Source organism: Emys orbicularis, chromosome 16 (genome assembly GCF_028017835.1).
Source record: "Emys orbicularis isolate rEmyOrb1 chromosome 16, rEmyOrb1.hap1, whole genome shotgun sequence".
Classification (NCBI taxonomy): domain Eukaryota; kingdom Metazoa; phylum Chordata; order Testudines; family Emydidae; genus Emys; species Emys orbicularis.
In genome coordinates this window covers 29,362,475-29,385,894 of record NC_088698.1, presented here as the reverse complement: position 1 = coordinate 29,385,894, position 23,420 = coordinate 29,362,475, and the positions used below count along the sequence as shown (strand labels likewise).

General features: G+C 41.4%; 1 protein-coding gene across 1 annotated transcript; it reads left to right on the top strand.

Annotated features, from left to right (window-relative positions):
* Positions 1 to 878: 878 nt before the first annotated feature.
* On the top strand, positions 879 to 21,738 carry SART3 (spliceosome associated factor 3, U4/U6 recycling protein). The gene is made up of 18 exons (XM_065417580.1): positions 879 to 978; positions 1,758 to 1,862; positions 5,356 to 5,540; positions 6,462 to 6,567; positions 7,685 to 7,809; positions 8,706 to 8,861; positions 9,776 to 9,914; positions 10,350 to 10,457; positions 10,895 to 10,972; positions 11,504 to 11,562; positions 12,385 to 12,494; positions 12,945 to 13,057; positions 13,545 to 13,621; positions 14,991 to 15,159; positions 16,007 to 16,467; positions 17,696 to 17,848; positions 19,805 to 19,992; positions 20,728 to 21,738. The coding sequence occupies exons 1-18, from the start codon at positions 951 to 953 to the stop codon at positions 20,906 to 20,908; spliced, it is 2,541 nt and encodes an 846-aa protein (XP_065273652.1). The 5' UTR covers positions 879 to 950; the 3' UTR covers positions 20,909 to 21,738.
* The last annotated feature ends 1,682 nt before the right edge of the window (positions 21,739 to 23,420 follow it).

Below are 23,420 nucleotides of genomic sequence, written 5' to 3'. Positions count from 1 at the left end.
CTAGGGATTTTTCTGAGCTTGACAGACACTGAGAAAAGGGAGGCAGAACCTTAATGAGAAGAGAACTTCAGTCTTTTGACAGCTCAGAACTACTGTATCTTGTAGATGAGAACTGCTTTTGTTGGCTATTTCCAGTTACTGTAGGGGAAGCTGAAACTCTTTTGGGTTTTTATACTAGTTTACTAGAGCAACTTCTCAGTTTTGTTAAACAATGTTATTGAAAAGTGGAGTTTAACGCAGTTTGGATACATACCCTCATTTTTACCATTGAAATGATGACTTGGTCAATATGCACAACTGCTCAGTGAGGCTTGCAGGCACTCGCTTGTTATGCTTATCACCTGAGGATCCACATATTAAACAGTGGTTTCTTGCTCTGAGAGCCTAATTCAACCCTCTGTCTTCTTTATAAACCTGACTTCTTTCATTTTGTGCCCTCATTGGGTTTTACAAACAATAACGAAACCTTGCACTACCCCATGAGGGACGGTGGAAGGTGTATGTATTGTATTCATCTGACATGAACAGACTGAGGCTATGTCTACACTACCACTTAGGTCAGTGTAACTTACGTTGCTCAGGGATGTGAATAAATCACCCGCTGAGCGACGAAAGCACCAGCTGCCACTGCTCGTTGAAGGTGGATTAATTAAATCGATGGAGAGCTCTCTCCCGTTGACTGAATGTGGCTGCGCTGCTATAAGATCTCTAGTAGCCATAATCTGAGACGCTGAAGTTCATAGAGTCGATGGCACAGTCCAAAATAGAACTCCGGAGTTCTGTATCCTAGTTTCCTGCTCCAACTGCTAGATGTACTCTGTCTTACATTTCTTTAAATCTCATTTTTAAAGCTTTCCATCAATGCATTTGACTATAACTGTCACTTGGACCTGATAAAACTGCTCCGCCAGGAAGGAGAGCTGGTAAAGCTTAGAAGAGCCCGCCAGAAGATGAGTGAACTCTTTCCACTTACTGAAGGTACAGGATGATTTCAGCTCACCCTTGAGTGTTATCCTTGTGAACCCCCCACTCCCATCCCATTTTTAGCAGCTGAACTGAACAGTTTGTAAAATATTTGCGTTGAATTTTAACATGAAGTCCATGAGACCAAATCAGACATCTTTGGGGATTACAGTCATGTGGATGATTCTGGCTATAATGTCCAGTGTTGAGCATACAAACTCCTGCCAAAAGGTTAATATTTTGTAATCTTCTGAATATGATGCTGTTGAAAGTTGCAGATAGCCCTTGAGCCAGAAATTTATTTGTTTATTGATGGTACAGACAGCAGCTGAGTAAGCTTCCCTACACTGCCTGGCTGATGTGTCTTGGCCCTGACATGGAAGGACCTGCTCCAGAAGAGAGGGGGAGAACAGCCTCTGTGGCTATTCAATGATTGGCATCTGCAGTGTATCCAGAAGGGTATCATTGGTGCTGGTGATCCCTTGTGCTGTGGACCATTGTTCACTGGGAATTGAACTGACACCAATTATGCTCTTTTCACATAGGAATCATGGTAACATTCTGCCTTTACAAATAGAAATTTACCTATATATTTGGTGTCGTGGTGGTAAAATTGGCCAAAGCTTTAGTAAAATTAACCGTAGCTATCTGTAAAGGTTAAAAAAAGTGTTACCAAAAAAATCACATTTTCAAACAATTCTATTTAGTGATGCCAAGTTAAACTAATTTCTTGTCTTTTGGACTCTCTTGAATATTCTTGGTAATGTACCTCTAAAGTTCCTGCTGTCTTACAGAAATTTGGCTGGACTGGTTGAAGGATGAGATAAGAATGGCTTCTGAAAGCACCGATCGTGAGAAGGTTTATGAGCTGTTTGAGAGAGCTGTGAAAGACTATATCTGTAAGTTGCAAATACATCCTACAAAATAAACATTTGTAGCTTTGCATTGAAATCATCGCTTTCTTTTTTCCTAAGAAGGTGTTTTCTTATGGTTAATACTGAAACTGGATCAGAAGTATTAGTATGAAAAATACTCCCCCAAAGTTGTATTTATTTATTTATTTATTTATTTGGATCTGTGAGGAAAAGCTGTTTAAACCTGTTTAAAAGTAATAACTCACAATCTGTTGGTGACATAGTTTGAGATTTCAAGTTTGTGCAAATTGGAGAGAAGTCATTGAATGATTCAGATCTGTTGTGGGTAAAAACCTCACTTCTTCAGATGAGGTTTTTACCCATGAAAGCTTATGCCCAAATAAATCTGTTAGTCTTTAAGGTGCCACCAGACTCCTTGTTGTCTTTGTAGATACAGACTAACACGGCTACCCCCTGATACTTCAGATCTGTTATCATTTCATTTATTTCAGCGGGCAGCAGATGGTTAACACTACATTTTCTGGTTTTGTATCATGCTGTTACCTGATGAGGAGTGTTTCCCTAAAGCTATTGAATCGTGTATCCCATAATGAATTCTTCCATTCTCGTGTTTAGAAAGTGTTTTTAAAAGGCTTATTTTCAGTGCCTTGCATTTTTTCTGTAGACCTTATTTTGTTAGTTCCTGCTGTCTTTAATGTATTTCATTGTGCCCACTGTCCATGAAAGCTTTTTCAGAGTAGGTTGCCATTAATACCACAAAGACACCATCCTTTATTAACCAAGTACCTCAGCCAGCCTACGCTTTACAGTGCTGGACCATGGGAACTCTCATTAAAAGAGAGACAAATATCTGGTACTTGTCTGCACCTCTTCACCAGGTGATGGCTGCTGCTAAGTACCTAATTTATTGCGCTGAACAACCAGGTTTGCTTCATGTATTGTGGTGGAGCTAGCTGTGAATTGAATCGGCAGATATTATGGAGGTGTCAGTAGTGGCTTCATAGTTAATTCTTCAGATCTGCAGGCAAAGCCACTCTTGAACATCTAAAAAACATGTGAAAAGGAATTATTCCCTGACCTGTCATAATTTAATTGATCTCCAAGAAAAGTGACAGAACTGCTCACCCAGCACTTCTTATCTCTATTTCCAACAGACCATTACTTTTTGGTTTTCTTGATTTTTTTTTTTTTTTTTTTTTTAACACTATGTTTTATGATAGTTTGATTAGACAGTAAAAATAAACACTCAAAACTAAAGGGAAAGATAGGGTGCTAGTTTTCTAATTTGGAATGACACGTGGGGGAGTGGGACCTATGGAACTTGGGAGATGAATGGCCCTTTGGGTTTTGTTGTGGAGCTGGGAACATAATGGAGGGCTATGGAGTCACATGGGAGCTCGGGTGCTCCGCCCTGCTCTCTGGCTCTGCTTTGCAGCTCTTCTGCCAACTTCTTTGTCCTTTCTTGCTTGTCCGTGCTGTCCCAATCTATGTCCAGCTCATTTCCCCTCCCACTCTTCCCTGCAGGCATTAAGAGTTTGGAGTTTTCATAAACATTACAGAATAGAGCAGGTTGGAAAATGGATTTTCCATCCCATGAAAAATTTTTGAGGTGTCTAAAGTGTTTTTGTCTTGATTAGGGACAAAAAGTCAAATTGTTGATTTTTTGTTTTGGTTTTTTTGTTGACTGAAGTTCTGAAAAAAGCTTTGTTTTGGGACATTTGGAATGTTTTATTTTGATTTCAACCATTCTTTATATATATTTTAATATGAATAAAGTAAATTTAGAAACCAAATCAAAACATTCCATTCTAAAAACGTCTGTGTGTTTTTCCAGGTTTTTTTTAGAAACAAAATTTGCCAATCTATACATTTTCACAAAATAATTGGTTTTGGCAAAACAGCATTTTCTGATAGAAAACTGTTTTGATAGAATTTTTTGACCAGCTCTATTACAGAAAATCTTGAATCCATTATTTTCAGCCTGATATCATACCTTGCTTAACGTACACACACCAGTATGGAACTACATGCGGAACGACATACAGAGACACTTAAGAAATCCACATCAATCCACTACTCATTGAAAGACATGAGTGTAATAGTTAACATGGCTGGCATTTAAGGATGCCTGTTGGTAGGTTAGGTAGAAATATGTGAACTCTGGGAAGGGGGAGGTAGTTGAGGTTGCAGGGGAACTGGTGAGTGGATTACACTTGGGGTTTTGAGTGACTTGCTTTTTAGGGTATGTGATGAAAAGTTATGCAGTCTGGTATCCTTCGTTCTCATTTCCAGGGTATCTGTGCCCTTAATTGGCAGAGAAATTAGAATAATAGAAATGTCGGGCTGGAAGGGACCTCAAAAAGTCAAGCCCAGCCCCCTGTGCTGAGGCTGGACCAGGTATACCTAGACCATCCCTGACAGATGTTTGTCCAATCTGTTTTTATAAACCTCCAATAATGGGGATTCTACAACCTCTCTTGGAAGCCTGTTCCAGAGATCAGCTACCCTTATAGCTAGAAAGTTTTTTCCTAATATCTAACATAAATCTCCCTTGTTGCAGATTAAGCCCATCACTTCTTGTCCTACGTTCATTGGACAGGGAGAACAACTGATCATCATCCTCTTTATAAGAGACCTTAACATGAGGCTTCAGCAGTGCTGAGTGGGACAGTTACCTCCCCTGTCTTACATATGACCATCCTGTTAATACACCCTAGAATGATATTAGCCTTTTTTGCAATTGCATCACATTGTTGACTCATTCAATTTATGATCCACTATGACCCCCCGATCCTTTTCTGCAGAACTACCACCTACCCTATTATCCCCCGTTGTGTAATTGTGCATTTGATTTTTGTTCCTATGCGAAATAATTTGCACTTGTCTTTTATTAAATTTCATCTTGTTGATTTCAGACCATTTCTCTAATTTGTCAGGATCATTTTGAATTCTAATCCTGGCCTTCAAAGTGCTTGCAACCCCTCCCAGCTTGATGTCATCTGAAGATTTTATAAACATACTCTCTACTCCATTATCCAAGTCATTAATGAAACTATTGAATAGTACCAAACCCAGGACTGACTCTTGTGGGACCTCACTAGATACACCCTCACAGTTTGACAGCAAAGCATTGATAACTATTCTTTGAGAACGGTCTTTCAACCAGTTGTGCACCCACCTTATAATAATTTCATCTAGACCACGTTTCCCAAATTTGCTTATGAGGACGTCATGTGGGACTGTGTCAAAAGTCTTACTAAAACCAAGATATTGTCTATTGCTGCTCCGCTATCCACTAGGACAGTAACCCTGTCAAATTGTATTGGGGTAGGGGTGCAGCATGAAAGAATATTTTAGTTTCTCTTTTCCTTTGTGGAAGTGTAGGGTGCAAGGAAAGTATATTGTTAGTATGAAAGATTCTGTGTATATGCTATAAACACTTGATTTGGGAAGTAGAAGGGAGACTTTTTTCCTAGGAGAAGATTTTACTTCATTGTTTCTGATGACTTTTGTTTAGGTCCTGAAATCTGGCTCGAGTATGCTCAGTATTCGATCGGTGGCATCGGTGAGGAAGGCGGGATTGAGAAAGTTCGCTCAATTTTCGAAAGAGCGCTGACTGCAGTTGGCTTACATGTGACAAAAGGAACAGCAATCTGGGAAGCTTACCGTGAGTTTGAAAACGCCATCTTGGAAACAGTACAGGTAAAGTCCAGATTTTTCTGTTATCTCAGGAGTGAGCAAATGGTGGTGTTAGTTCCAATAGGCCTCTCAACAATCAATGCATCTGTTCCATCGCTGTGGGCTGGTGTCATTTGTAATGCACGCAATGAGGAACCTCAGTCCAGATATTAGTTTCCTTCCTGCTTTTGCGTTGGCTTGACACTCAGAAAAATAGCTTTAAATTAAACCAAATATTGCGTTATTAAACACTTGTTTTTTCTCATTCATTTTCTTCTTCTGTGTGAGTGAATATTGGATTCCAGACAAAATTTCCAGAGCATATTTTCTCTCTGAAATATGCAAGCACAAAGCCTAAAAAAATAGTCCCACAACCTGGCTGATAACATTACCACTCCTGTTTCTTGGTAGTTTATAAAATAAGACATTGAAAGAGCCACTCTCAGAATGCTAATAACTTTTTAAATAGGGGTAATTGGAGATCATAGTCTTAAGGAATCCAGTCTTTAGTCAGGGTTGTTAGGGTACCTGGAAGTCTTAGAGGATACATTTTGTGTATGAACTTCAGGGATTTATTAAATCAGGTTAGAAACTGTCTTGCAGTTACTGACATTGGGCTTGTGAATTGCCATTATCACATGTCACTGTCTTCATCAAGTACTGTAATAGGCTTGTTGTGATCGTAAACATAATTTACAAATGTATGTTCATCTCAGTTCTTGGTGAGAAATGCTACTTGCATGCCTTAGACCTCTAGGCTGAGCAGCTTTCCTGTTGTGCGCTTGTACAGTTCTGTCACATGAGACGCTTGTTTGTCGTGTCTGCTTTTTAAAGATTGTCATTTGGATCTGAGGTCTCTGTTATGTAGAATTGCACTTGGGTTTATTGTTTATCAACCCAGGACCCAAGGGAGTTGGGTAATGCTCAGTATATCTTTGTTTGTAGCCAGCTGCTGGCAGTATTCCTTCCCCTGAACAGCAGCAGACACTCTGTGCACAGCTTGAGAAGATCCACACGCTCTTTAGGCGCCAGCTGGGGCTCCCGCTGCTAGGTAAGAGTCTATGAACTTGAGAAGACTGCATTAATAAGGCTGTAAGTCCTCCTTGAGTTGGGCAGTGATTATCCGCTGAGTTCTCCTTTTTGGTCATGCCACAGAAAATGCTGCTGCAAGGGTTGTGTATTTTTGAAGTGATCAGTCATGGATGTGTCATTCTGGGGGCTTCAAAGACTTTCTGTGCCTCTGCTTTGTTTGGAACATTTTGCTTACTAATTGATAAATTGATTTTTGCAACGCTTAAGGAAATAGATATTTCCAAAAAAATCTTTTAGTGCTTTACATACTTTGGTATAATGTGTCTTACAATTTAAACTAGGAACTTTTAAACAGAAGACAGGCATGAAGATGCCATGGCTATAGGCATGGTATAAGAGTAGATCTGGGTGGGAAACTGTTTTCTTGTCCCACTAAAGCTTTTGAGATTTCAGCCATTTTTTCCATTCCCCATCAGGATAAAACAGAGACCTCTTGAGGTTTTTCCAGGAGAGGGAAAAAAAAAAGAGAGAGAGCCTGCACCCTAAACTAGCCAATAGCCTGCTGCTTAGGGCGCACACCTGGAATGTGGGAGACCTGGGTTCAGGTCCCTGCTCTGCCTAAGGTGGAGCAGGTTCAAAAAAAATTTAGTTGAAAAATTCCCGACCAGCTTTATGTAAGAGCCTAGGTTGATAGTTGGGAATACATACTAGCTGCTGCTTTGTTAGCTTTTGGTGTTCCCCCTAATGTCCATTAAGGTTGCCAGCTCCATTATGCTTTCACTTGGTACCCTCTGTGTCCTCTTCCTTTAAGAGTCTAACCAAACCCAGATAAACACAGTTCTCTCACTTTTTTTGACTTGCACACGAAAACAATTTGGCTTGTTCTCTCTCTTCCGTAAAGCCTTAGAGTAATCCTGCTGTGTTTTTGTTCAAAACCATTGATGTTTTAAAAACAGTTCATCTTGAGTTTGAATTAGATTGCACTATGTAGGAACTGTTACCTCAGCCCTTTAACCAACTGGCCAAACTTTACAACTAAGTATACATACATGACGGCATCAAAACTCATGATGCTAAGTTCAGATTACTTAGTAAAATAATTTTCAGTTGCTTTGGTTCTTTGTATATATTAATAGACATGGAAGCCACATATGCTGAATATGAAGAATGGTCAGAGGACCCTATACCTGAAGCAGTAATAAAGAACTACAAGAAAGCACTGCAGCAGATGGAAAAGAGTAAACCATATGAAGAGGCACTGGTAACTATTTTAAGCATGTGTTGTGAGACTAAGCAACCTGTTTAGAAAAAACAACCACAGAAGTAAACCAGTGACTTTGAAAACCCTTTTCAGCAGTAAGCAACGTAAGGGAAACTTTCCAGCTGTCTGTATTATTATAGACACTGTTGAGAATTTTATAGCAGCTTGAAATAGTACTGTCTATACCAGAGTGGGCAAACTCTGGCCCGCGGGACCCTCCTGCCTGGCCCCTGAGCGCCTGGCCCGGGAGGCTCTCCCCCAGCCCCTCCCTTCCTGTTATGCCTCCCCCGCAGCCACCGGCGCACTGCTCTGGGTGGCGGGGCTGCAAGCTCCTGGGGCAGCGCCGCTGCAGAGCGTGGCCTGACCTGGTGCTTTGTGCTGCGCGGTGAGTGGCTTTAGCGCCACCGGCGCTCCAGGCAGCGCGGTAAGGGGGCAGGGAGTGTGGGGGGGGCGGATAGAGGGCAGTTGGATAGAGGCCACGCCCCCTCCCCTAACCGTCCCTCCATACAATTTCCAAAACCCAATGCGGCCCTCAGGCCAAAAAGTTTGCCCGTCCCTGGTCTATACAGTGACACCTGCATTAAGATTCACTCTACAGTATCCCTATGGTGCCCATTAGAATTCTTGTTAGTTTTCCAGAGCTTGTGATCTCTTAGGGATAGAATTGTATAGTTGAACCCTCCCAGAGCCTGACGTGTATTCAGAGATCAGTGAAAATCAAAGGCCAGAATCCAGTTCCACTGCTTAGGATTCTCCCAGATCTGCTGATGTTTTTGAGGCTAAACACTTGTTCTTCAGAATATTGTTCTTGGCCTGTAAAATGCTGTTTTGATTTAAGGTTGATCTGCTTATTTTCCCGACTCTATTTCCTTTTTGTACTCATGTTTGTGTTCTAGCTGGTTGCTGAAACACCAAAGCTAGCAGAATATCAAGCCTATATTGACTTTGAAATGAAAGCAGGGGATCCAGCTCGCATTCAGTTAATCTATGAGCGTGCCCTGGCTGAGAACTGCCTTGTGCCTGATCTGTGGGCGCGTTATAATCAGTATCTGGTAAGGAAAGCAAAAGAATATGATCTTTACCCTATTTTGTAGCCATAAGTGTCTACTTGGACTCTATGTTGGATTCTGCCTCAGTTTCCTCCTTTCATGTAAGCTGTCAGGCCAACTAACCGGACAGGTGACCAGATGTCCTGATTTTTATAGGGACAGTCCTGATATTTGGGGCTTTGCCTTACATAGGCACCTATTATCCCCCCACCCTGCCCGATTTTTCACACTTGCTATCTAGTCATCCTAAGCTGCATCAATGAAGTTTTCACCAATATCTCTTTCCCTTTTCTCAGGGATGCATTTCTTGTTCAAACACAGACACGCTTTGACATTGATCAGAACAGGTAAACTGGGTCCTGCCCTCTGGTCCATCCCAATGTGTTTTGTGTGTGGATGGGAAGGCGGTTAGAGGCAACACCCAAGTAAGAGCCCAGGTTAACTCTGCAGTGAAGACATACCCATACTGAGCTGCTTCCTAGTCTCCATTCTTCCCTCCTGGAAGGTATTGAGTAAGGCACAGGTGCCATACCTAGTTCCCTTAAAGGGGATGTCTTATGCTGTGAGGCTAAATTATTTTTTCTTTCTTGCACTCTAAGTGACTAAGGGGTTATTGGGGATTCATTCAATGCTTTTATTACATCTGTCTCATTCCGTCTGGTAGCATAGCAGAATGGGTTAATTGATAAAGTGGGACCAACGTTATACCCTGTTACACTGTAGCATATCTCCTCTCCCTTTTGATGTGCTCAACTTGAAACTACAATTCTCAAACTTTTATGTGAAATCAAAACATGCTTTTTTTTGAAGTCAGCAATTTTTTTTGGTAGTATTGTATCCATCTGTGATGGTGGCTGTCTGATGAGAGGAGCAGTGGGCTATTTTGCATCCTTTAATTAATTGTGTGGTTATTTTAGGACCGGCAGTTGAAAGTGAAAGAATTGGTACTCTCAGCACATGATCGAGCTGTTAGGAATTGTCCCTGGACTGTCGGGCTGTGGAATCGGTACCTTTTAGCAATGGAGAGGCACAGAGTTGATCATCAGATTGTTTCTGGTAAGGAAATACTGCTGTCATTAGTGTCTGGACCAGGATGTTTTCTTGTTGACGAATGGTGATGTGCATAGTATTCAACAAGGAATCTGAACCCATTCTGAAATATCTCTAAAACTAGGTTGGATTAATGGAAACACAGTGGAACCATTTTACAGTAAAGTCTCTTTCCTGGAACAATTTCACGTTTAAACTGAGGTTTCGTTATAACCATAATTGCACATTACTGAATTGAAACAGATTTGCAATTTTCCTACTAATTTGCCAAATCAGAATTTATTATATACAGGTTCCACTGCATCATTCAGTTTTCTGAAGTGTAACTTTTGGTTCATAAAACCACAGAAATAGCCCCCTCCCATCCCCCAATCTATTAACTCCAGTTATTGGCAAAGGGAACAAAAGCAAATACATGTTTGCTTTTATTTTTCCCCCTAGAAAACTTTGAAAAGGCTTTGAATGCTGGCTTTATTCAGGCTACGGATTACGTAGAGATCTGGCAGGCATACCTTGATTATCTAAGAAGAAGGGTGGATTTTACACAAGGTAACTATATATAAACTTATGAGAGTAACTCACCTTAGTTTAAATTCTCTGCTCTGTGTAGCCTTTAGAAATGGCAATATACTCTTCTTAAAGAGCCTCTAATAATTGTGTTTAAGATGTTATTAATTGTGGAGGAAATAGTAATTTGGCATTTATAAAAACACAACTTGTACAGTTCACTAAATCAGTTCCTAGTTGAATAGATTGTCCCAAAATTCTTTCTCTGTTTTCGATCTCCTGTGGCTCTATTTGTCCTTTTAAACTCCATATGCAATGACTTCTGCTGAAGTGAAAAATGCTTTTTGAAAAAACAAAATTTCTGTTGGTGAAAGTGGATTTCTTCTTTGTGCTGGACATTAGTGAAGAAACCATAGTAGGCTAAAGGAAACGGAAATCATTATTTTAAGGTGCAGATATATTTCTCTGTCTTTCTAAAGACTCAAGTAAAGAACTAGAAGAGCTGAGGTCTGCATTTGCACGTGCAGTGGAATATTTAAAACAAGAGGTGGAAGAACGTAAGTCAGAGCTTTGAAATATTCTCATTCTTTTCACTCCAAAATGGCTTATTTTCTATTCTGTGCGTGTTACGTTGAGGCTGAGGTGTATTCATTTTCTGATAATGTTTTAACAGGGGCGGCTCTACGTATTTTGCCGCCCCAAGCACGGTAGTCAGGCGGCTTTCGGCGGCGTGCCTGCGGGAAGTCCGGCTGGTAACGCAGATTCGGCGGCAGGCTTGCGGGAGGTCCGCTGGTCCTGCGGTTTCGGCGTACCCGCTGCCGAATTGTTGCAGAAGCCGTGAGACCGGCGGACCTCCCACAGGCATGCCGCCGAAGGCTCCCTGACTGCCGCCCCCACAGCGACCGGCAGGCCACCTCCCGCAGCTTGGTGCGCTGGTGCCTGGAGCCGCCCCTGTGTTTTTAAGCTTGGACCACAAATATAGTGAATCTGTAATGCGAGTCTTTTACTGTAGTGTTACAAATACTTTGCTTGTGAATCACTGCTTTTAAACATGCGTCAAACAACTCTGCTTTTTTTTTCATCTGAAGGTTTTAGTGAAAGTGGGGATCCATCCTGCACTATAATGCAGAACTGGGCAAGGATTGAGGTAATATTTTCATCAATCTGTTGTATTTAAATTGTGTTGCTAGTGGAAGTTACCTTTTTAGAAATCTGTGTTTATAGAGGTGTACATACTCCTTCCTCTGTACACCTCTATAAACTTGGGCCCTTGTGTCAGTGATCTGTATAGCTGAGGCTTTCTCCTTATTCCACCACAACCACTACAAACTGATCAGCCACCCACGGTGTACCTGAAGGCATGAGTTCAAAGACCCTGAGTAGGCAGCAGTCTGATTCAGATAGAAACAAGACTCATGGTTTCTGTTCCTTGCTTTGCCACAACTTTGTGCAACATTGGATAAGTCACCTCTCTCTCTCTCATTTCTTTCCACCTATAAAAGGGGATATATGCCTAACTTGCACGGATATTATAATCACAACGTGCTTTGGTTTCCTCAAATTAAAGGTGCTAATGAAGAGCATTTCAGTAGTACTGGCTTAGAAACTTTCCTATTCAAATAAAGCATCTATTGTATCGTATAAATATGAAGAAAGATGTTTTCATGTTTCATTATTTTTAAAGGTGTTCAGTCACGAATAACAACATTTGAAATTAAAGACATTCAGAAATATTTAAATAAGATCTTATATAATGTATAAACTGAAATATGCCTGGCAACCAGAGGCCAACATTGGGATGAGAAGAGCTCTAACTGGAGAAGTTAGCTTTCAATAGCAATAATTTATTTTGACATTTCTTGTGTGTCACTTAAAAGGTTTGCAAAGTGTGATGAATGTGCCTTTCTGGTTTCCGCTGTGTGTGGATGATTCTTACCTATATTGAATTTTTTTAATGTTGCCTTTTTAGGCTCGCCTGTGTAACAATATGCAGAAGGCCAGAGAGCTCTGGGACAGCATTATGACTAAAGGGAATGCCAAATACGCCAATATGTGGTTAGAATACTATAACTTGGAACGGTAAGGACTTGACTTAATGAAGCAGTGATTTAATTTCTGCCTCAGTTCCTCCATTTGCAAGATGGGTTCAATGTGGTCATGTTTTTTTAATGTTTAAGTGCTTTTGAGATCTTCTAGGGCGGGGATTCTCAAACTGGGGGTCGGGACCCCTCAGGGGGTCACAAGGTTATGGCCTGGGGGGTCACGAGCAGTCAGCCTCCACACCAAACCCCACTTCGCCTCCAGCATTTATAATACTGTTAAATATAAAAAAAGTGTTTTTACTTTATAAGGGGGGGGGGTCTCACTCAGAGGCTTGCTGTGTGAAAGGGGTCATCACTACACAAGTTTGAGAACCGCTGTTCTAGGGAATGATGCTGTAGAATTGCTAAGTTTTATAATAATGGGTTATACGTGTTATCTGGGAGTGAAAGCAGCGAATATAAGTGCTCCTTAATTTCTCCAATTCAGGGCCCATGGAGATACCCAGCACTGTAGGAAGGCCTTGCATCGAGCTGTGCAGTGCACAAGTGACTATCCAGAGCATGTCTGTGAGGTGCTGCTGTCTCTTGAGAGGATAGAAGGTAACTTCTATAGCCCACTATCGTGTCACTTTCTTGGTTTATTAAGTCCAAAGTTATTGCCCAGGGAACTCTTACGTAGTGAACTCTAAGCTAGTGGTGAAGTAGAACGGTAGTCCTGTATTGTTCTGATACAGTGCATTTGCTTCAACCTTTTAAACTTTAGCAAGAAACCTCTACTTTCAGTGAAGTTCTGGGCAGGAAAAATTCTTTACTGTGGATCTGATCCAGAGCCCATTGAAGTCAATGGGAGGGATTCTTTCAATTGACTTCAGTGCACTTTGCATCACACCCTATAAAAGGCTTCCATTGTATTTGATTTTATTCTAATCTTTTTCAAGCCCACTAGATAGATTAGGACTTCGTTTTTGCGTTGTGTCTAATGATAGGTAATATTGAGGGATATTTTCAAAAGTTTCATTCTTACTTTAGTAAATGTGTTTTTTCCCAAATTATGGGAAGAGTAAAAATCATTTTTTGTATCCTATAGGCACTTTAGAAGACTGGGATGCAGCTGTTCAAAAAACAGAAAATAGACTAGCTCGAGTTAATGAACAAAGAGTAAAGGTCAGAATTTCTTTATATGAACTATCCGAGAAATCAATAGGAAACAGTTATTCCAAGGTCATCTTTACAGGAGTGTTTTGACTTAAGCTTCTTCTGTCAAGCCCCACAAATGATCTTGAAATATCCTCAAGACTAAGGCCTTGTCTACACTGGCAAGTTACTGCACAGTAAAGCAGCTTTCTGTGGTGTAATTCCTGAGGTGTACACACTGCCAAGCCACTAGTGCGCAGAAACTCCTCAGTTGCAGCGTTGCAAAAAAACCAACCACCTCGAGGAGAGTCATAAGCCTTAAAGCGCAGAGGCTCCAGCGCTGTATTTGCGCTGTAATGTGTTTACACAGCCGAAAGCCATCAATTAGCCTCCAGAAGTGTCCCTTAATCCCTCAAGTGGCTGCCCTGCTGATTGTTTTGAACTTGGCTGGCCTTTCCCCTTTCAAAGCTCCCTTTCTGACAGCCATTGTGTGCTGTGCTGATCTGCTCTGGGACACAAAGCAAACCATTAATGTGGAATGCTCCTGTCATTGAACACAGAGGCAGGTAGGGTGTGTGTGTGTGTGTGTCACACAGATTGCTGTGCAGAGACCTGGGGAGGGAGACAGGGGCTGATGTTGGGGTTTCCCCCTGCCTCAGGACTGGTTGCTTCCTGCTGCTGTCTGAACTTACAAGACAGCATGCTGACACACTCTCTGTTCCCCAAAACACACTGTCTCTCCCTCCCCCCCCAATACACACATGCACACTCCCTGTCTCACAATCTCCCCCCCCCCCCCTTCAGTTGAAAAGCAGCTGGCAATGTAGTAGGAGGCCCATGGAGCAATGGGTTTGGGAAACCTGCATCATGTGATGCTGTGCCTGCCCCATGAGGCATTGCAAACCCTTCCCAAAGCACCCTGTGGCCAGTTGCACAGTGGGACAGCTACCACAATGCACTGCTCTCGTTGCCATTGCAAGAGCTGCTAATGTGGCTGCGCTCCACTGTCGCAAGGAACACAGTGTGGACACGCAACTGCGGTTTAATTCCAGCGCTTTAATAAAAGTGGTATAACTTGTTGTGCAGAAACTTGCTAGTGTAGCCATACCCTAAAAACTGCTAACTTCTTAGAGTGTTGATATAACTAGTTTCTTTTGCACTGGACGTCTAGTTGATACTTGTGAAGAGGTAAAATTAACATGACAATTAAAACTATAGAAATGACCAGTTAAGATATATCTGTTAAGTGATCCTCCCACTTGGGCTGTGTGTATAAAGCTTAGTGGAAGAATCTATTTCTCATTGCTATAGATACATGCAGCATACTTCTAAAAAGAAGTGCTTTAGAAAAAATCTGCTTCAGTTTGTAGTGACTGACAAAACTCCTCAATGTTCCCAGGCTGCTGAGAAGGAAGCTGCTCTTGTGAAGCAGGAAGAAGAAAAAGCTGAACAACGAAAGCAGGCTCGGGCTGAGAAAAAAGCTTCCAAAAAGGCTAAAAAAATGAAACCTGGAGACAAACGCAAAGTCGAAGATGATGACGACGGAGAGTGGGGGCAAGAGGAGGAAGGTATAAACTGTAGCTTAAAATTGTTCACAACTTAAGACAGCAGGACTTTTAGTTGCCTCTCTGCAGTCAGCACAGGTCAAGGAAGTCTTGTTGGGGTCTCCTTGGAGCTGTGTGTTCCAGAGGGATCTTAATTTATCTCCACGTGTCAATCACAAAACTGCCTCTGTTGCATTTTTTGGTCGTCAGTGATCATAAAATAAAATAGGGAGTGAACACTTACATTACCTTAATAATTGAAATAAGTTTAAAAGAGCGCTCACTAGATATGTTTCCTGGCTTATACAATTATTTCATTGCATGTAAACCCCAATTAGCTGAAATCTCCCTATTTTCCCCCTGAGTCTATGTATGTCCTCCAAGCTATTCAAACCATCTGCATTTTCCTGTATTTATAACAGCATCTCAGAAGGTTGAAACAAATGTTTCTTGTGGAAAGTCCCCCAGAGGGAGGAACATGCATACAGCCTCACTCAGGGTGGTTTCAGAAGACTGCTCATTTTGAAAAGAATGCTATTACCCGCTTATTTGTGGAGAGGGAAAAACACATGATCATGCATATAGTTACAGTGTGTGTGATGAGATAGTAAGTGGAAAAATTTGACTGCTAACCTTGTGTCCCTTTAAAGCCTTCACTGTCCTAGGCATGCAGTCCTTATCTCTCGAACGTCAAAAGGATTGCTCAGCTTTGTGTTAGGATCTTATTTTGCACCTGCAGTTCCAGGTGCTGAGCACTTCCCTGGATCAGGCTGTTAGAGGAAGGCAGCCTTTCCCTTAATATATATGTAAATAAAACCCTGCTGTTTGCTAGAACGTCTAAAGCATTTAAAGCTTTTGTTTCACTAAACAGCAGAGCAACCCAGCAAGAGACACAAGGGTGATGGTGACAGTACGCGTGCTGAAGAAGAGGTGGAAGATATGGAGGTAGAAACCGGCCTGTTTGGAAGAAGTGCACCTGCGAGACCAGCTGCTTCCTCTAAACAAAATGAAAAGGCAGCTGCAAGCCGAAAAGAAGCTCCCAGAGTTCTCCATGACAGTGCTAAAGATAACGTCACTGTTTTTGTCAGCAATCTTTCTTATAGCATGGCAGACCCTGAAGTAAAACTGAAAGAGCTCTTTGAGAGCTGTGGGGAAGTGGTGGAAATCCGCCCCATATTTTCTAACAGGGGGACTTTCCGGGGCTACTGCTATGTAGAATTTGTGGATGAAAAATCAGCTCTACAGGCCCTGGGATTGGATCGCAGGATTGTGGAGGGGAGGCCAATGTTTGTGTCTCCCTGTGTTGACAAGAACAAGAATCCAGATTTTAAGGTACAATACTTCTTAATCATTCAATAAATAACCTTATTGATGAGATTGCATAGGAAGACTAGCAGCATGTCTAGTCCCTTCAATAATCCTTCCTAGTGATCAACCCTGCACTAACCTCTTCATACTGGCAGTCCAGAATTTACGTTGAGAAATGTCTGCACTAGATGCGCTCAGTGCATGTCGGTGACACCTTTTGATACAATAGATAATCAATAATTAGCTTGATTGGTATCTTAGTCCAGTGGTTCTCAACCTTTTCTGTACTCTCCTGTTACAACAGAAAAAAAGTCACCCCCCTTCCCCTTGCAATTTAGCCATAAATAAGGGAGGGTAATTGTGCTGCTTTGTTGGTTGAGAACCCACACTGTGATTTCTTTGGATGGTGCTAGATAAAGTGAAAGGCACTTGACTGGTTGAACCTCCAAAGCATTTGAAGCCCTTCAGAATTCTTGCATCTTTTCAGGTAGCTGAGCCACATGCTAGAGCTGACTTCTGCAGTGATCAGTGTATCTCTGACTATCTACACTTGAATAAATCCTCCGTCATTTGTGTACTCACTCAGTGTAGTAACCATGCTTCTCAATCTCCCAGCTGTATATTTTTCAAATAATCTGTAAAATGCTTTTCAAGAGGCTGCGACTAATGCTAGTAATACAGGGAAAGGTTTGCGCCAAATGCGGCAGAAGTAACCGTTTGCAGGTATTGTATATAGTGAACTTTGATCCACGCATGATCCCAAAGTGCAGTGTTTGTGAAGCACATCAACACTGCAGCTGACAGCCGTTGAAGCATATTCAGTATCCTTAAAGTCTTGCTAATGTTTCTGTGTTAGATGCAATGCATGTGTGTGCGCACACACAACTTACTACACTAGCTAGATATCCTATATTATTTTAACACTCAAAATATAGCATGAAGACACAGTTAAGGAAGCTCTTCCTGAACTTGGAGCAGACCTATAATATTGTAGAGACTCATTGGGGTGAAACCTTTGCTTGCTTAGAGCAGACTGAATTCTTAGAAGTGTGTACCTATTAGTTGTATTGTTGTAGCGCCTAAGAGCTCCAATCAAGACAGGCCCTATTGTGTTAAGTGCTGTTATAATCACATAAGACACAACCCCAGTCTCATACTAATATTTAATGGTCTGAAACTATGGCGCAAGTTGGACATAGGTTCTTCGAATGTCTGCAACTGGACAGGAATTAATGTCCCTTTTTTACCCCAGGTGTTCAGGTACAGCACTGCACTAGAGAAGCATAAACTATTTATTTCTGGTTTGCCATTCTCCTGCACCAAAGAAGAGCTGGAGGAGATGTGTAAAGCACATGGAAATGTGAAAGATATTAGGCTAGTCACTAATCGAGCTGGGAAACCTAAGGTAAGTGTCCAGCACTCATGTTAATCTAATGTTAACGTTAATCTAAATTTTAAAAGAAACTTCAAAGGGAAACTCTTGGATATTTTGGGTCCAAAAGATAGATTTTCTGTTTAAAACCAAACAAGGGAGTTGGAATGTTTTCACCAGCTATTCTTAATCCAAAACCAGACTTGTTTAAATTTATACCTTCTTTTGCAGTATCTGTAACCCAAACATTTCATGCTAGTGCATGAGCACCAGAAAGTGAAACTGAGTCAGTCTGTCTTGCCCAAATTAAGTGAAATGCAAAAAGTATGGGTATAAATGGGAGAAAAAGATGTTCTGTAGAACTTTCAATTTTAGTAATAGGCGCTGGTAGTCTGAAGAATCTGTATTTTTTTTTTAAACTGATCTCACATGACAGTATCCTTCTGATGTAATTATATGGAAATACGGCTGTGATCATAACTAGTTTTAAAACGACTTCAGTTGTTTTTAATTCTTTGACTCTAGTGATCTCAATATGTCTTCCAGCAATGGATGTGGCAGTAAGGAATTAGCCACCTCATCTCATGACAGATTTTATTACATTTGCATCTGTATAAAATTAAGGACATTCATTAAATGAGAGATTTTAAATCAGCTGCTGTTCCCTCAAAATGTTGCCCTCCCACACTTTACTCAAATAGACATGATTAAGTGCTAGTCACTCTAACAGCTGTCGTCCTGCTAATCATGTGTATGTTGTGTGTACTACGAGCTTGAAAATCCATTTTAAAGCAATATAATCTTTCAAAAATGGCTCCCACTGCAGGTCTTGTAATTGATGCTCTCCACTTGCTTCACTTACTTTTTCAGGGTATGTTCAGAGCTTGGCTTGAGGTGGGATTCCTACTTAAATGCCATAGAATGTATTTAATCATTCATAGCTTAAACAAGGTCACATTTAAAACTGGATATATTTGTATGGTCCAGAATGATGCGTCCTCCCAAGATTAGCCAGCCTTAAAAGTGCATACAAACTACGGGGCCTGAAGAGCAATGGTAACACAATTGGAAAGGCATAGTTTTGCACGTTGTGAAATCATTGCGAATATCACTGGCCTACTATGCAGTGACAGCTGCTAGAAATCTCCTGTGTTGTGTGGGAGGAAGTGCCTCCATGCAGCCTCTCCTTACCCATGTTTAATTTGAAATGAGTGGGGAAACTCTCACCCACGGGGACCATCAGCAGTGTGGTTAGCAGCTGCTATACAGTGAAACCTGCACAGAGAACCATTGCCTATGGGGAATGCTTTGTTGCTGATGACTTAAAAGTATCCCCATGTGGTTTGTGGGACAAATTTCTCCAACCCTTTCAGAGACCACTTCTACCATTCAGTGTTGATGGTGTTGCCTAAAATAGATTGGCTGCTCTTGAAACTAAAGTAACTACTTATGCCATAGGGTAATGGACCTGATTTCCTAAGTGGAAGTTTTAACCCAGTAAAGAATTGCAGCAGATTCCATGTGGATCTTGCCTTTGTAGCTGCTAGATAGAGATGCCTAGACTCTCACTAACTTTCACTGGGCTAACCCGTAACTCTGATGATTCTTTCCAACCCTATGGTCTCAGCCTGGTTGCAGATCCTAGAGTGCTGCAGTGAGGTCTCACTACTAAGACAGCATTCTGTGGTGTAGCGCTCGAATGACTGTTTACCTACTTGCTAATGTACAAAATACATTGTCAATTAAAAGGGGTCTCATGAGTAGCAGTTAGCAAAACTCTGCTCTCTAGACAGCCATATAGCTTTGAATTCTTCAGCACACCTGCAGTTTCACCATGAAGAGTGGGACTTCATCTCAGCCATATGTCATGTCTATAACCTACCATTGTCACTTCAGTCATCTCAGTTGACTAAGGTCTGTGCAGAAGCTGTCATGCAGAAAATATACACTGACACTTACCTAATTTGTCTCTGGGCTTTCCTTGTTCAGGGCCTGGCCTATGTAGAGTACGAAAATGAAGCGCAGGCCTCGCAGGCTGTATTGAAAATGGATGGGCTGACAATTAAGGAAAATGTCATCAAGGTGGCAATCAGTAATCCACCTCTCCGAAAATTCCCAGACAAACCTGAAGCAGGGAGAGCCTCACAGTCCATGGTACCACGACAGATTTATGGAGCGTAAGTATTCATGGCACGCATTGCTTGGGGGTGCTTAAAAAACATCAGGTGTGTAACACAGGGATACTTAGGAACCACACCCAGGACAGGTGAGGATAATGTTTGAAAGGTGCTAGAGAAGTGCCTTATTGTTATGGTTTAGGGCGTGGTGGATTCACAGGGTTGGTAATAGGATGTAGACACTTCCCATTTCCAGATTGCTAGTTCAAATCCAACCCAGTGCAGCAGTGACTGAAAGGTACCATGGTGTTGATGGCTGTTCTGGTGATAATCTCTGATGTGAACATCTGAGCACAAAACTGGCCTGAATTATCTGCTATTGGCAGTCTTGGCAAATTGGCCAGGAAGGCTGAGCTCTCCTTTCATCTCGGAAAGGTGCTCCCACAGATAAGGGTTTAAGGCACGCTAGTAGACCAGGGGTGTGCTGCTGCTGTGTACTTGTTCAATGGATAAATAGGAGACTTCAGTCTCCCGGGCTGTCCGGCTTGGTGCCTTTTGCCAGCACTAAAATACACTCTTTCAACGGGCAACAAAATGAAAGCAACGTAAACACTGCATTGCCTGGTAATAAAACAACTGAGAAAGGAACAGTAGTTAAATGGGTGTTCCTTGTGGTGAACAAACCTTTGTTTCTTTCCTCTTGATTCAAATTTAATGTACCAACCCCCCCCCCCCCCCCCCCAAAAAAAAAAAAAACCTCCTTGATGTTCTCAAACATGCCTTTTGGTTTTTTAGACGGGGGAAGGGCAGAACTCAGCTCTCAATGGTGCCTCGTGCATTACAACGCCAGAGCAATCTTATGACAAAGGCTGAGAATGGGATGGTTCAGAATTCACCAGCAACTTCATCTGCAGCCACTGAGGAGCCTAAAAAGATGTCCAATGCTGATTTTGCCAGGATGCTACTGGAAAAGTGAGCAAGAGTAAAATGAGAAATGCCTTTTTGGAAGCCATGTTGTGTCCTTATTTATGCTAGCAAGAGAAACAGCCAATCACACTCATGTGTAAATACTTCTCTGCACTGTTGCATTCACCGAGATCCAGAATGGGGCTGTACAAATCCAGTTGTTTGTTTTTCTCTGAGAGCAAAGAGGTATGTTTCTTGTTCCGGTAAAATGGCTTTAAATGATCCCTCATATTGAGGGTAATGGGGGGGAATCTTCACTTTACAGATTGGGTACAATATGAAGTTTTATGGAGTATTCTTTTTTACTTTTGTAAAGAATGAGAAAGTTGAATGAAAGCTTAATGGTGTGATTGTAGAGCCCCACTGGTCACCAGGGTTTGGTTGGTGATGGTAGACAGCCTCTGTGGCAACATACAACCCATCTTAAACACACACTGACTTATTTCAGAAGTCATGGGCCCGTACACCTCCTTCCATTTAAAAAGTTCGTATGGCAGATGCTAGTAACTTCACCACAATGGCCTATTTTAGTATTGAGAGGGGAGGGAATTCTATAAAAATGTAATCGACGTTCTGCTCAAGTTGGTCTGTTTTTATATTGTGTATTTGTAAATGACATTCAAACTATTATTTTTAAGCTTCATAAACAACATTAGAGCTGGTAACTTTGTTTCATGTAAAAGCTGTATATGCTACTGCGGACCATTTTACCTTTTGTTTGCTAAATGACTATTCCATGTCTTGACAGTTGGTTTCTGTATGGTTTGCTTCTTGAATTTTGTTTTGTACACAATGTGAAGTGCGAGTTATTGCTTTATTAAACTAAAGTTCTCAAAGGTTTTTTTTAAAATACTGTCGCTTTTGTTTAGATATGGTGTCTGATTTCAACTTACCGTAAGATAGCAGTATGATATTGATACCTAGCTTTTCTCACAAGATCCCTTCATTTAATGTACATGTTAGTAAAGCTTTTGATACTGTCCCACATGACCACCTCATAAATAAACTAGGGAAATACAACCTAGACGGAGCTACTATAAGGTCAGTGCAAAACTGGTTGGATAACCGTTCCCGAGAGTAGTTACAGTGGTTCAGTCATGCTGGAAGGGCATAACGGGTGGGGTCCCGCAGGGATCAGTTCTGGGTCCGGTTCTGTTCAATATCTTCATCAGTGATTTAGATAATGGCATAGAGAGTACACTTATAAAGTTTGCGGATGGATAGGATTAAAATTCAAAACGATCTGGACAAACTGGAGAAATGATCTGAAGTAAATAGGATGAAATTCAATAAGGATAAATGCAAAGTACTCCACTTAGGAAGGAACAATCAGTTGCACACAGACAAAATGGGAAATGACTGCCTAGGAAAGAGTACGGCGGAAAGGGATCTGGGGGTCATAGTGGACCACAAGCTAAATATGAATCAACAGTGTAATGCTGTTGCAAAAAAAGCGAACATCATTCTGGGATGTTATTAGCAGGAGTGTTGTAAGCAAGACGAGAAGTAATTCTTCTGCTCTGATTAGGCCTCAACAGGAGTATTGTGTCCAGTTCTGGGCATCACATTTCAGGAAGGATGTGGACAAATTGGAAAGAGTCCAGAGAAGAGCAACAAAAATGATTAAAGGTCTAGAAAACATGACCTACGAGGGAAGATTGAAAAAATTGGGTTTGTTTAGTCTGGAAAAGAGAAGACAGAGGGGACATAACAGTTTTCAAGTACATAAAAGGTTGTTACAAGGAGGAGGGAGAAAAATTGTTGTTCTTAACCTCTGAGGATAGGACAAGAAGCAATGGGCTTAAGTTGCAGCAAGGGAGGTTTAGGTTGGACATTAGGGAAAAAGTTCCTAACTCTCAGGGTGGTTAAGCACTGGAATAAATTGCCTAGGGAGGTTGTGGGATCTCCATCATTGGAGTTTGTAAGAGCAGGTTAGACAAACACCTGTCAGGAATGGTCTAGATAATTAGTCCTGCCATGAGTGCAGGGGACTGGCCTAGATGACTTCTTGAGGTCCCTTCCAGTTCTATGATTCCCTAAACTACTTAATTGATCAACATGGTTAAATGCTTTACCGAAACTGAGTTATAGTAACTTAATATATTACACTGCAGGTAAGAGAAAATGACTAATACTATTATCCAACTGAAATGAGGGAATTTCAGATGCCAGAACATACATGAGTATGAGGAGAAGATGCTGAGGTCAGTTCTACAACACTGGCACTGGTGTGAACAAACAGTATTTTCAGTACTTTTCTAGTTGTGTGCTTTTTTTTTTTAAATTAAAGTTGAAACTAATTATTCACCTCAGTAGCCTGGAACCAACCAACTGAAACTGTCACATCATAACTTGTGGGTGACACCGTTGGGAAATGAGAGGGAACAAGGTACACTCATGTTTTCCCCATAATCCCATGAGTTCTGTTCAGTGCTTTAGAACAGTGTTTCTCAAGAACCGATCCGTGGACTGATGCTGGTCCCTGATCTCCCTAGTTTAGGAAGGCAGCAAACCAGTCCCTG